Source organism: Barbatula barbatula, assembly GCF_947034865.1.
Source record: "Barbatula barbatula genome assembly, chromosome: 21".
NCBI classification, from domain to species: Eukaryota; Metazoa; Chordata; class Actinopteri; order Cypriniformes; family Nemacheilidae; genus Barbatula; species Barbatula barbatula.
In genome coordinates this window covers 11139831-11153898 of record NC_136784.1, presented here as the reverse complement: position 1 = coordinate 11153898, position 14068 = coordinate 11139831, and the positions used below count along the sequence as shown (strand labels likewise).

Genomic DNA, 14068 nt, shown 5'->3' with positions numbered 1-14068 from the left:
CCTGCGTGACATCACGCGCACTCGAGGCGGAAACACCGCCCAGTGACGTCAGCTCAAAAATGAAACGAATGCGCGACACATTTTGACTGTTCAATAACATGCACCTGACTGATTTATTCTTATATAGTCAGTGTGAAAATCTCAATCGAAGCCAACTACCGGTATTACTAAAGTATATAAAAAAACTAGCCGAACCATGTCACCAAATCACCATTGTGAGTTCCAATAAAGCTCAATATGTTTCAGGTCTTAATAGTCACGTGGTTAAAATGATTCAAAAAACAAAAATGAATAAAATAGCTGAGAAATTTCTCCTTACCCTTACCCACGTGCCACTGGAGGTCAGTAATAGAAAAATCAACAACTAAATTCAAGATGGTAGAAAATAGTCACCCAACTTTATTTGAGGTACAGTCAAATCTGGTTTCTTTACATAACACTCTTTACGTGGAATGATCGAATTAACTGTCAGCTCCCTTACTCCCATCCCTCAATTTCTCATCTGGAAGAAACTGGATTTCATACAGCTGCGGGAAAAGAAAAAAGGACCAGAAATAAATTAATTATTTAACACAAAACAATAAACAGCTACATAATAAATCAAAAGTAATAAATTTATTTCATTTGGGAACTACAAGATGGCAAAGTAAATGTCGTCGTTATTACGACACCTACTGGGTACTATGTATTACTACAAAAACCAACTACAACAGATGTGCTTTGATATATTTTTTATAACACTTTGCGATGTAAACAAAATTACATCTCACCATCAAGTGCAAATAATATTTTTACAGTTGTCCGATTAAAGAAAAAATGTCTACAGAATCTCCACTATATGGAAATATGTAACCAAATTACTTATTTAAATTAAATGTGTGTGACCGTAAGTAATAAGTCATTACAATTAGCTTGGAAACTACAATCATCGTTCAATATTTCAGAGGCTGTTTGTTACCCAGTTGACATCAGGAAGCAGAGATCAGAAAGATTTTTTTAATGAAAAAACATGACAAAATTCCAGGTGTCAATGCACAAGGACACTGTTATGAAGTCCTCAAAGAAAGCGAAAGGGCAATTCAGCGAAGAATTAGCTAAAATAAACCACATCTTTACAGGTTGCAGCAGAGAAGGCAGCAAGGATGGAGGCAAAGACGAGGTCGGGCGACTGAGACGCATCGACAGCTGTGTGCAGGCCGCGAGCGCTGTAGTACTGCACTAGAGGAGCTGTCTGCTTATGGTAGGACTCTAGTCGGGAGCGCAGAGTTTTCTCATTGTCATCACTTCGGCGGATAAGAGGCTCCCCGGTCACCTATAATGGATTTATTGAAAAAAGTGTTAGCCTGAGACATTTTGGGGTGGCTTCTCATTGACAATATCTTTAGACTTGAAGTTGTTTTAGACTCTTACATCATCCTTCATGGGTTCCTTAGGAGGGTGGAATTCTTCATGATAAGATCGGCCACTAGGCTGGTGAATAAGCCTGAGGAATGTCATTATCAGATTACATAAATAATACAGAATGACATTTTCGGACAATATGGTTCTTACTGAAAGAAAATAAAGTGCGATTTTTACTTCTGCTTTGGACCTAAGCAGAGACGTGTACCCTACTTCCAAGTGGTGGTTGCTGTTAAAATTCTAAAAGTTGTCAGTTCTCTCCAACTTCATACCTCCCACAAATCCTGCGTACCAGTAGAGAGTCGTCAACAGAGAATTCAACCACAGAGTCCAGCTTTTCGCTGCGCTTCTCCAAGAGGCCATCCAGCTACAAGAGAGCGAACAGGTTTGACAAACTGACAGACATTTGAAGGATCAGATACTCATTAAACTGTTTAGAGAAGTGTAATCCTCACCATTTCTGCCTGCTTGACGGTGCGAGGGAAACCATCCAGCAGGAATCCATTCTTACAGGCAGGTGTGTCTAGGTTATTGTCTATGAGCTCCACCACCATTTCATCACTCACCTGACAGGCAGGTGAACAACAGAATTAAGAATCTATCACTTAGTTCAGAGCCACAAATCACAAGTTACTACTTGCCGGCAGTGAGGAAAATGCTCATTTTAGAAAGTGAATATGTGAATGTCAACTACAAATTTGCTATGATCAATGATGATTTATGATAAAGCTTTAGTATACCTGCAAACAGAAGCAAACCCAGACAACGTTTTTTGATTTTGGGTCTTTAAATATATAAGGATGCAAACTGTATTAAAACAGTTAGTCAAAAGTGGATACGCATCTATTTTACCAGTTTGCCTGCATCCATTGTTTCCTTTAGACGCTGACCGAGCTGTGAGCCCGATGCCACCATGGCCCTCAGCATGTCTCCAGTGGCTAAGTGACACAGACAGTACTTCTCTGCAAGCCTGGGTGCCTGTGAAAGTCCAAGAAGTTATTATTATTATAAAAGAAGCAATAGTCATAACTTTCAAAAAAATCATTATGGACATTACACCAACAATGTTATTACATACAATAAATCACTTGCTCAGCTGATGTATTATAAGTTAAAGAGTCAACATAATGTGCCTTAAAGGGATAGTTTATCATCCATAAATATTTATTCAATTTAATTACTTATTTCACCCTTATGTTGTTCAAAACTTATATCGCTGCTGTCCTTCTGAAACCTTGCATCTCGATATTTTGTGAATTTAATTTTTCGTCATAAATCATTTTGTTTGTAAAAGGGTTTTGCACATATCTAACCAATTCAAACTTGGACACCACAGTACACAGTCTTTTAAAAAGTACAGTGTTTTCCCATTTCCTGAAAAACAACAAATTTGGACTTCCGATGTTATACAAAAAATTAGCAGTGCTATCATTTCCCCATTATATAAATTCAACATTAGCATTAATCTACAATGCAGACATACTAAATATTGAATGCATTGAATGTGGTAAAAGCCATATCCATATCACACATCACAACCCTTTTGTTATCGCATAGTTAAGACAAGTTTTAAAGGTCAATCTCAACTTTCCTACACTGAATTAACATTCATGTGCAACATGCATTGCTCAATAAATATGAACGAATGAATGAATCCATTCATTCTTCATGTCCACTTGAATTATAGTTCACTTGAAGTCTATAACTTTCCCATTGGTCACAGTTTGAGGACAGCACAATCCCCCTTAATACAGTGCAGAATGGCTAATCTGATCAATGTCCCCCAATCTCTTTTAGTTAATTTAAATTAAAACCGGTTCCTCATTTCAAGTTTGACTACAACGATTCCTCTAGTCATGGACCAGCGACAAAGCACAAAAAACACGAATTATATCAAAAACACAGCAACTCTATTGAAGGTCCAACGGGTTTAATAAATTAAATGTGGTTCGGTACAGTCAAACTATTTTATGAACTCGATCGCGCGCCGCAGCTGGACAGTTTGAAGCCACGCGGCCCGTCGCATAGACTCACCTGCGTCCCTTTCCCCGCACCGGGCGGTCCAAGCAGGATGGCCCGGATGCCTTTTCGGAAACTGGACTCGGTATCATCCGCTTGCGTGCTGGGGGCCATGGTTACAAGCTGTAAAGTGACTAGTCACTTCGCTTCACTAGACTCCGTGTCCTCAAACTGGCTCAGCCAGGAAAGGAAGTGTTAACGCCTCCGTTTTACGAGTGTGGAATCAAAGCTCCGCCTTCTTTCGCGCTATTGTCCATTCGATTGGCTATAAGACCTGTCGTTTGTTCACTCCGCGAGCTTATTGGATAAAACCGAACCCCTTGGAATCACCCAACATCCGGAGTTGGCTTGAAAAGGCAAGTTTACGCAAGAAACTTATATATTCGCACATATTCTTTGACGTAATGTACAGTTAGAGTCTACAAACGCTGTGCTTCCGCTTTCGTACAAATATTAACATCAGACCATGTTTTATAAAGTGCCCCTAAAATATATTTATTAAAAATAGACAAGTTTTTTAAGATCAGGAAAAGAACTGAGCAAATTATTATTCGGGTTGGAAATTCTAATTTGGCTTCGAGATAAAATGAATTCCTCTTATCAATTCCTGTGCACGTTCTCAGAAATGTGCATGTGTTAACTTGTGATCTGCTGATATCTGAATAAAAGCCCTTTTGAAAATTAACCATGTTTTACGATAAGTGTAAATTACGTATAGTTTAACTATAGTATTTGCCATAAAGCACATGAACCACAAATTCACAATAGTGTTATTATAGTAACTACAGTTTAACCAAAACCCATGGTAATACAAATTGTAATAAATCAGACAAACATGATTGCTATGTGTATAAATAAACTTGATATTGTGATAAAACTGTGCCCATAAATATATGTTTGACCATATACAGGTAGCCTGATGTCTACTTCAACTGTGGGATCTTACTGGGAATCAATAAGAATCAAAATTGATAAAACCCAACCCTAATTATTACACACAATTTAATATTAAATCAAATATTTGCTTACAACCCACCAAAATATATTAATGAAACTTGCATTGAAACAGTTTAATCCAAACTCTAAAGACAGCACAAAACCACTTGTTTTTTCCAAAAAGATAGAAAGAGTACATCAAAGAAATAACACAACTGGTTGTCTAAAGCTTGATTTATTTGAACAGTAGCTTTGCTGGATACATGGAAGCCGCATTTGGAGTGTTTAGCAGAGGTGATAACACAAAAACAGCACACGTGTCATAAAACTAAAGTGCCTTAAGGTTTCTACAGCAATAATGGCTGAATTTTGGCATTGTCTAACAAAAAGGTAAAGAAAAATATCCCATATTTAGTGTTAATAAAAAAATTATAATATAATTGACAAAAGTCTTAAACACTTTTTAAAAAGGTAAAAATCTAGGGCAAGTTATAACCATTTAAAAACTTATAAGATTTTTATAAAAAGTTACATATAAAACACAAAAATATACATGCTGTAATGATATAATGGGGCTTTGCATGATATGTCTGACAACACAGAGAATTAAATGCAAATATCATCCGGATCAAATCAAGAAATTTGTTTTGATGTTTTGTATGCATTTTCCTCTTAAATTCCTATAATGGCGCTCAATCAATCTGTATTCTTACATGTACTAATAGATGACTGCTGTTAAAGATAAATTGTGTATAGTTTAATTGTATATTTCTCTTATTTTTAGGTCCATATTCCCTGATTTGGTGAGACCCTTTTCAGAAAGCGAGAAATGTCATGGATTTACTGGATCATTTTCGTTTAGGTCCTTGTTTTTTTAAACACAAAAAGTGTATTTACACACAATAATATCCAGTGTCTGTACAACTGCCCTTAATAAACACCTTACTCCCATAGTGACCAAAAAACTGTGTATTTAAAGTAATTCAAAACATGTATAGAAAATAGTTTGAAAACAAAATACTGATGATTCCTGATGGATGAGTGAGCACAAAGTAAAAGCCACCAATACAATACAACAGCAGGTATACCTGCTCACCAAGAAATCATGGGTTAATCAACAATAAAAAAATAAGATGTAGGTTTTTTTTTACAAGTAGTGACATTTATGCTGTTTTATACTATTTGTACATGGACATGGTCTCTAGAGTCTGTTTCATGAATTCTTGCCTGAAGGAACAGTAAAGAATCACCTAAAAAAAATTTCCTTACTGCAGGTAATTCTGCAGACAGTAGTCATGCAAAAACACTTAAATATCCATACATATAAAGATTGATAGTTTAACAAAGCAAACAAATGTTTGTTAGTCTTTAAGTACGCAATGCTCATTTACAAAATATTTTCAAAACATACCTGAAAGCCCTTGTGAGGAAAAGCATTTTATCCTCTAAAGTACTGAAAGGTCTCTTATTTTATGGCTTTATTGATTTTGACTTATCCCCACATCATTTGACCTGTGTCAAAACTAAACTAAAAAGCTTGCAAAATTGATCTGTAAACACTTTGTAACTAGGATACAATATTGCACTTCAGTCAATGTCTTAGTTAGAGCAGGGTATTTTTGTCCCTTGATCGCAAATGGAGGAAAGCTCACATGGGCCTGTAGCATGAATCTGGCTGCCACATGCGTAGATCTGTCAAGATCTGGTTGAGCTTCTGCATCCACAGGTTCCTCTCATCCTTGGTGTCAGCACTCAGCCAGTTCCTGCACATTAAGGATAATTCAGCTAAGGATAAAATTTTGATGTCTCCTACAAAGCATTGATATTGTCATTAACTGGGTCTTACTTCGTAACACACATGGTGTCCTGGCACTGGCTGACCAATGTCTCTCTGTCATCCTCCTTCTGTGGTCTCACAGTGATGAGCTCAAAGGTATTCGGTCGGGCACAGAACTCCCGGTTTGCTGGCTCCACTTTACGACTGGTACAGTTGGCAAGGTTAATGCGACCGATTGGATTCTATGTGGAGAAGGACAACACTTAATGCACCGTTGTGAATTTAAACCCTCCACAACAGCATCTCTATATGATTTGCAAAGTAGTTCCACCTTGCGTTTTTCGTCATCAGGGTAGGTCCAATAAGAGATGCAGTATCCCGAGAGGACACACCACCTTCTGTGCCATGATCCAAAACCACTGACATCCTCAAACATGGTCTACAGATGAAGGTAATACAATTATACTGCCATAAGAAAAAACAATACATTGTAGCATTTTATATATAATGTTATCAGAAACACCCAGGACTCACAAGGAAGCCCTTTTCCTCTACCAGAGAGCCAACCGCACACTGCATTTTCAGGTAAACGTGCCCTTCCAAAGGACAAAGGAATGGAACCTGTCACGAGAAAAGAGAATTAAATCAAGAAACTCCTATAGAAACATGATAATATGTAAAAAGCAGAGTGAGCTACAATTATGAGATAAACATTTGGCTGAGGGAAGCAAGTTAAAAGTTTAAACATTCCCAAAAACACAAAAGCATTGCTGTATTGACAGGATGTTAAACAAGCAGCTCAAAGTGATGGTTAGTATTTCCAAAGACACCAAGCCCTGTTAGCCAAAAACTCCAGACACACAACCACCCGTGTCACTAAACACAGAGCAAATATAGCAACCTTGTTGTGAAACATGTCACTGAGCAGCTCTCTCTCACTCCCTTCATACCTGATCTAAAAGAGAGAAACGACTACATGTGAAAGTGTCTGCAAATGCAAAAAGTAGCAACGTGCGGAAAAACAAGACAGCAGAATTAAAACCGTATTAACCCAGTGTGGTCACTAATGTTGTGGTTAAACCTCTCCCTCTGTGACTTCATGCATTGATTCATTCCAGGATTTCACCAGACTGTAGTGTTAGTATATAAACAGTCAAAATGTCTGAATCGCGCAAGAGCTGAAGAAACAAACTAGGGGCGACAGATGGAGAAATAAAGCAATCTTATAAACATACCTTCTCTAAGGGGAACTTGTTTTTCCCAATAGAGGCAAGGGTTAACTTGTGCGATCCGACGAGGACAAAGAAACTGGTACGCACTGCGTTTGGACCACCTGGGCTAGCCATCACTAGAAAAACCCAGGACATGTTTATTTAAAACGCTATAAAATGAATAAAGGTACAGTTAAAACAGCTGTCAATGGCAATTACTCACCAGGGGTTTGAAGGTGGCTCTTCTATAATTTGAATAGAGAAGAAATAGAACAGTTCAGAATATAAAATGCAAATGTTCTACTATAAAAAAAGTTAATAATGCATATATGCATTTTTATTCCAAGACTTTAAGGCTAATATTTAAACAGGTCATTTTAAAGCGATGTGTGGAGGATCACGCAAACATTAGAAACTTACAGAAATAGCAAGGAACCTTTTTGGTGTGATAGCCTTCAAGAAGAAAAATTAATATTCATTAAAACATTAGTGAACAAAATGCATCACTGGAACAAGACAAAGTGCATTTAGTTTTATCAATAAAACACTCTTAACTGTGCACTTTATATCTGGACTAATCGGATTAATTATTAAAAATGTTTATATTCAAGTTTATCGCTTGTTGATATGCTGTGCATGCTTTCATGTCACTGAAAATCCTCTGGGCACATTCGTTACTAGCCATTTAAACACTACACTTTCATGTATGTTAAGTTACTGTAACATAGACTCTACTGTAACAGAGACATTTACCTTTGACTTGCTGGGTTTCTTCCTCTTGTCAGGGTTCAGCTCCCGTTTCTGAACCTAAAACAATTTGGGAATCAAGTTTACTAAATCGCTCTTAAAAGATCTAATCTGCATTAAAAGACAGACATGTTTTTCTTCAACAGTAAAGCAGTACTTACCAAATGGTAGACCTCAATATAAATCTCAAAATCATTGGAGACATCAGACCTGCATATTGAGAAAAATCATGTTAGACATATAGCAGTAACAGAAATTTGGAAATACTAAGATTAAATTGATATCAAATGACTCACAAAGTGAACTTTGTAGTGAAAGTCAAAGCGTCTCCACTGAGGGCATTACGAGTACTCGCTAGAGGAGTTGCCATAGTGTTCTCAGCTCCAGCACGAATCATGAGGAAGAAATAATGGTTTCCAGATTCTTGCAACAAAAACAGAACCAAGTTAATGAACCTGCCGCCAACAAACCAACACATGTCAAATCAACAAAGTAGTAGCATTTTTACCAGGCTTGTTTCCTGAGGAGCAAATAAAATCGGCCTTCAGGGGGAGTCGCAGCTCCAATACTGAAATGGAGCCTTTAGATGGGGATACACCCATATCCACCAGAGCACTTTTCTTTTGGGCTGCTGGACCCTCTGCCTTCAGCCGATCCAGCTCGGCCTTAATGGCAGTTCTCCTCTCAGCTAAAATCAAATAAAGGACGTGTTAACTGCAACCCTTCAAGCATAACCTGCTCTTTTTGAGTCACTCTGACCTAGATACAGAGTTTTACACATAAAAAAAGACCTAAACAAGTTATACACTAATAGCACTCAAATTAAATTTAGATTCACTCACTTGCAATAAGCAAGAGTCTCTCAGCCTCGGCCTCTACTTGAGATCCTTTCCCATGTTCCTCATCTGTGCAGCAGTTCAGAGCCTGACTAGCCTGATGGATCACAGTCTGCTGCAGGTTCATCTCATTGGTCAACATCTAAGATCAAAGGCAACATTTTAAGCAAACTGCCATATAAAACAGCTTATAAATAATTGTTATTCAGGCAAACACACTACTGGACGTTTGGTTTAACAGACCTTCATTTTCTGCTTGATGTTAATGTGACTGGGGCTCCCAATTGCTTCCATCTTCTGAGTAACATCCTCTTTTCTCACGATCACCTGTTTTACATGAGGTCTCTCAGACTCGGCCTTAACTCTGGTGGATCTGTAGGCATCAATGCTGAAATCCGGCAAAACCCATTTATTAAACAGAACTTGTTACAGAGAATACAGTCAAGTATAGTTTAAAATACTCACCTGTAGAGAAGGTTCGGTTTCTGCTCCTCTTCTAGAGCATCAATGCTGTCAGATGATCCGGCCCGTAACATGCGTGTCCTCTGAAACTTTCTGGGCCTGGAAACAGCCTCAGGGGTGGAACTCTTCTCACAGAACGAGCTGGCAGGGGTTGACGTCTGGAGCAAAACAAAGATTTGTAACCACGGTGTATTAGGTGCAAACACGCATTAGCTGATCATTTAAAGACCATACTCATGGCTTACCATGGGCTTTCTTTCAGGGCTCTTGACCACAGCGGCTACCGTCTCTGCAAGCGGAGCAAGGAGAGACATGGAGGAGATATTCAGAGCATCCTCATCCTCCTCATCACTGTCCTCCTCATGCTCCTCAAGGGCTCCATCAAAGAGCTCATTTATCATATCAGAGTTAACCGACCCATCCACGTTCATCTCAATCTCATTTACTTCTTCAACAACTTCTGCAAATATCATAAAATATTTATCTTTAATAACAATATAAATATGAAAACAAGCACAGCTAAATCTACAGGTCATAGGCTTACCTTTCACTTCTTCCTTCACTTCAGGCGTCTCTTCTGTGAATTCAACTTTCTTTACAGGGCTTGGGAGAGCACGCTTCATATCTGAAGGGGAACAGAATCGCTTGAACTACTTGTCTTCTAATAATGACAACAATTAGTGTGACTGTAAACCAAACAGCCTGATGAAATGCAGAAGAGTCAGACACAGCTAATTCAATATTATAGGGGGTTAAAGTCATGATTTACCATTTGCACTAGACTTGGAAGGACTGTTGAGTATTTCAGAGACTGGAGCAGGAAGTTCATTATCAAGCAGTACAGGCGATTCAATTTCCTGAGGATTAGCAATAATAACGTTCAGTTTTTCTCATTAATATCCAAAAATGTATAATTGAGTTCAGCAATAATAGAAGTACAACAATTCAGAGACAAAAAACAATTGCTTACATGTTTGTATTCATTTCCCTCCCCAAAAATGTTTTAAGTAATATGTCTATTGCTCCTTTGAGTGACAATATTAAAATAGAAAAATTAAATTGCTAACAATTACGTTCAGTACAAATTAATAATTTCTTTCCCTTCTCTGTTGTAGTATTCAGCCTTCATGCAGTAACAAAGATAATAGCCTAACCTTGGTTTCAGGGTCTTTCTTGACATCATCGAGATTCTCTTTGCTTCCCCCCACTTTGCCTTTTTGAAATCGATTACGAACTTGTGCCAGTTCTGCCTCTCTGTCCTATAAAAAGAAAAAGTTCTAATGTTTCACATTCATATGCTTAGTATAAAGCATGTGAATATTCAGCACTACATGCCATTTTCTGCTTCTGAGTGAGGATAGCTGTGCTGGAGGATGCTTGGGCACCGCCGAGCCTCTCCTGGAGCAGTCTGGATTTGGGGGTGGCAGAGGGAGTGGCCGCAGGCGTGTGACTCTGACCTCCTAATGTGGATGGAGAACTCTGGTTACGCTCCTGGCACCTTTCTCCAAAACGCTCCAAAAATGACTTGACACCTCCTGAAGGTGAACATGAAGAATCATAAACACATGCACTTACGGATATAAACAACAATAAGCTGAAGAGCAACTTCACTGACCAGACGTTCCAGCTGGGCCTCTCTGCTGTGAGGGTGTTGTATCCTTTGTAAATCTCTCACGACTTAGAGAAGCCACAGTGGCGTTGGCAGAGGGTTTAGGTGTCAAAAGTTGCTTTGATGGACTTGAGTTAAGAGCTGGTCCAGAAAGCTTGTTTGATGGACCCTGATTCTTCAAGGGGCTCTGGAGGATGTGACCTCTATGAGGACTTGAAGTAGCTGTCGAAGATTTAAGAGGACTTGGGGGCTGGGTAGAACAAATCTTTAGTGGGCTTGAGACGGGTGATGGAATCACTAGAGTTGGTCTGGGCTGAGGAAGCTCTGTCTTCTGGGGACTAGGGGGAACCTCTCTGGGTGTCTTGACTGGAGAGTAAACCGCTGGCTGTAAAAACAAACATCTCCTAAAAATTGTGGTGTTTAACCTTTGAAAAAGTGCACACTATGTAATTCAGACGACCGATCAATCTGCAATTCAATCTTACATAATAAAAGGATAGGGTAGAATCTGTTGTTTGGCATTACCCACCTGCTGACTGCTACAAACAGACTTTTGCAGTTCTTTTGGCACCGACTGAGATCGCTCTGTAGTTGCACTAGGCTTGGTCTTGATGTTTGTAGCTGCACAGGCTGGGGGACGTACGTAGGCCGTGCCAGGCTGTGCTTGTGCATTGTCCCGGCGGATGGGCGGGTGTCCAAGATCATCTTCCCAGGAGCCAATTGTGGCAGCAAGGTTTGCAAGTCTACCCTTTCGTCCAATGGGGGCCTCAGAATTTGTAGAGATAGTTGCAGGGGGCAGATCTACTTTCTGGGACTTTAAAGGAGATACGATTGCACTTTCTGGAACTGTATCTGAGCTCCCTTGAAAAAACATATGGGAAGATCCTTTGAATTATTGCGTTTGCATTTAAATGTCCGCAAGACACAAAAACAATATTGGGAAATAAGTGTTAACCCATGTGCACACCTACCCTCAGACTCAAAGTACTGCCTCTGTTCAGCCAGTCTCTGTAGACGTGATCTCATGCCGGAGGTGACTGGTGCTGCTGTGTCTTTCTGAGTCTCCCTGGCTCCATCTACAGCAGAATGCTTCATAACACTATCTGTGTTTTTAGGAGATCGTGGAGGGCAGACCACCAGCTTTTCACTTTCTGCAGGGGCGTGAGTGGGGAGGATCGCTGGTTCTGGGGTGCGATGAGCAGCCCTTTGCTCCACTTGCAGGGGGCGAACACTGCTTTGTACCACAGGGGGCTTCTTGTCCGTCATGGGCTCAGACGCTGTAAAATGTGGGGCCAGCGCTTGCTTGTTTTCTTCCCTGGTGACGAGTGTATTCTCATCTGAACAGCGACGCTTTGAGGCGGATGGCTTAGGAGAGAGGAGGGCTGTCCCAAAAAAACAAACTTTTAGATTGTAGAGCTATAAAAATATATCAATATAATCAGATGTTCTTTGCAAATAAAGAAGCTAAATGTATTCCAAACCACAAAGCTAAAAATAAGAATACAAATACATTGAATTCATTTGAACGAGAATGAAACCTTTTTCAGTGATGGGTTCGATTATGATACTGTTCGTATCAGCAAGTGGCTCCCTTGTCCTCTTTGCCATTTGACGGTTGGCCCCCGTGGGTCTCTCTGCTATCTTTTTTTGGAGATTCTCTCTGCGAGCACGTGTGCGCTCTAACAGTTTCTGAGGGAGCAAAAAACGACAGCAGCGTTACCCTAGTCTATATAACACAGTGTTAAACTGATATCTGGTCATTTTATCCAAAGCAACCTTAAGTGCATAATGGGTTTGTATGTTATCAGTTAAGTGTGTTTCCTGGGAGTCAAAAGCCATGACATTTGAGCTGCTTACGCAATGCTTATATTGTCACTCAAATAATAGAGCAATGTTAAAAGTGACAGCTGAACCTATAAAACATAGGAGGCCCAGGTTTCAGTTCCTTATCTGATGCATGGGCCCCATTTTGTGTGCACTGTTTGCCTTGTTAGAGTAAAGGCAGCAGCTCATTGTTGCACATCTCAGAGTCGTGATTAACAGCCCTGTTACTGAGCAAGACCAAACACATTCCTGATGTGTTGCTGTTAGTTGGCTGCCTCCCAGGGAATGGGTGGAAATTTCAGTTAACGTTAGTCAGGATTTCATGTCCATGGAAATTTGTCACGTGACCCAGTAAATGAATTCTATTGGCTGGTCAAACCAGACTTCCGGTACTCCATCTGCCACAAAGTATAGGCAGAGCCCTGACAGCTTTTCGGTTTTGAAATATATTAACTTACAACATGCAGCAGAATCGCAAATATCAAGTTGAATGCCAGAGTAAAACGTTAGCTAACACGTTTCGCTACTAAAAGTGATCAATTAAAAAAAATTATAATAAAGTCACCCCTGACATTTAACGTTACTGTAAACATCAGCACTGTATGAGTAGTTAGTAATATTAATACTAACGTTACGCTGAACAAAAAACAACACGACAAACACATTTCAAGCCATACGCAACGCGGAAATTGCACATGTGATTTTATTCACTTCATTATTAACATTTATGATGCAAATATCACTCAAACACTACAAAACGATTATTACCTAAAAGGTAACATAACCTGTAACTTATAAGAACCTCATAGACAGTCACTGCACACGGACTGGTGATAATGTTACGTCCATTCTTTATCAGCCCGAATCGTGTTACTTACCTCGGTAAATGGATCCATCCCGATATCTATATTGCGCTTAATCTAAACTAAAGAGAAATCCTTTATGTCTTTTTTGACTGGTGAGAGAACACAGGTCTCAACGTTGTCTGCCACACGGCACGCGCTCCTCAGCTGTTTGAAAATTTTGAATTTAGCGCTTGCTCACTGCGCCCTGGCCAACGGTCGCGGACACGTCATCGAAAGGTATCTTAGCCAATGAGAGTCCAGTCCGATCATTCAACCACGCCCACTGACGCATACGCGAATGCCTCCGCAGAATAGTCCAAAGCTGCTTGTTTACATTTGACACGAAAAATAAAAACGCATTCTTCATCAATGTCCACAAAACCCATCGAATATTTACATTT

General features: G+C 39.5%; 2 protein-coding genes across 4 annotated transcripts; both read right to left on the bottom strand.

Annotated features, from left to right (window-relative positions):
- Positions 1–376: 376 nt before the first annotated feature.
- On the bottom strand, positions 377–3645 carry ak2 (adenylate kinase 2). 2 transcript variants are annotated; one of them, XM_079484858.1, is made up of 7 exons: positions 3436–3645; positions 2254–2379; positions 1857–1967; positions 1674–1768; positions 1411–1483; positions 1117–1312; positions 377–527 (listed from the first exon to the last, which is right to left on the bottom strand). In XM_079484858.1, the coding sequence occupies exons 1-7, from the start codon at positions 3532–3534 to the stop codon at positions 520–522; spliced, it is 708 nt and encodes a 235-aa protein (XP_079340984.1). In that variant the 5' UTR covers positions 3535–3645; the 3' UTR covers positions 377–519. The 2 variants fall into 2 exon arrangements, with proteins under 2 accessions (XP_079340984.1, XP_079340983.1); XM_079484857.1 differs by lacking the exon at positions 377–527 and having other exon boundaries at positions 599–1312.
- A 909-nt stretch (positions 3646–4554) lies between these two features.
- Positions 4555–13899, bottom strand: anln (anillin, actin binding protein). Of its 2 annotated transcripts, XM_079485317.1 has the most exons (25): positions 13701–13872; positions 12537–12687; positions 11970–12380; positions 11528–11859; positions 11005–11383; positions 10725–10924; positions 10544–10648; positions 10159–10246; positions 9934–10014; positions 9635–9849; positions 9393–9547; positions 9171–9315; positions 8934–9069; positions 8600–8779; positions 8388–8514; positions 8253–8301; positions 8098–8151; positions 7765–7797; positions 7568–7589; positions 7369–7481; positions 7035–7088; positions 6668–6754; positions 6465–6572; positions 6203–6375; positions 4555–6119 (listed from the first exon to the last, which is right to left on the bottom strand). In XM_079485317.1, exons 1-25 carry the CDS (start codon positions 13716–13718, stop codon positions 6005–6007), a joined length of 3531 nt encoding a protein of 1176 aa, XP_079341443.1. In that variant the 5' UTR covers positions 13719–13872; the 3' UTR covers positions 4555–6004. The 2 variants fall into 2 exon arrangements, with proteins under 2 accessions (XP_079341443.1, XP_079341444.1); XM_079485318.1 differs by lacking the exon at positions 7035–7088 and having other exon boundaries at positions 4574–6119; positions 13701–13899.
- Between the last annotated feature and the right edge of the window lie 169 nt (positions 13900–14068).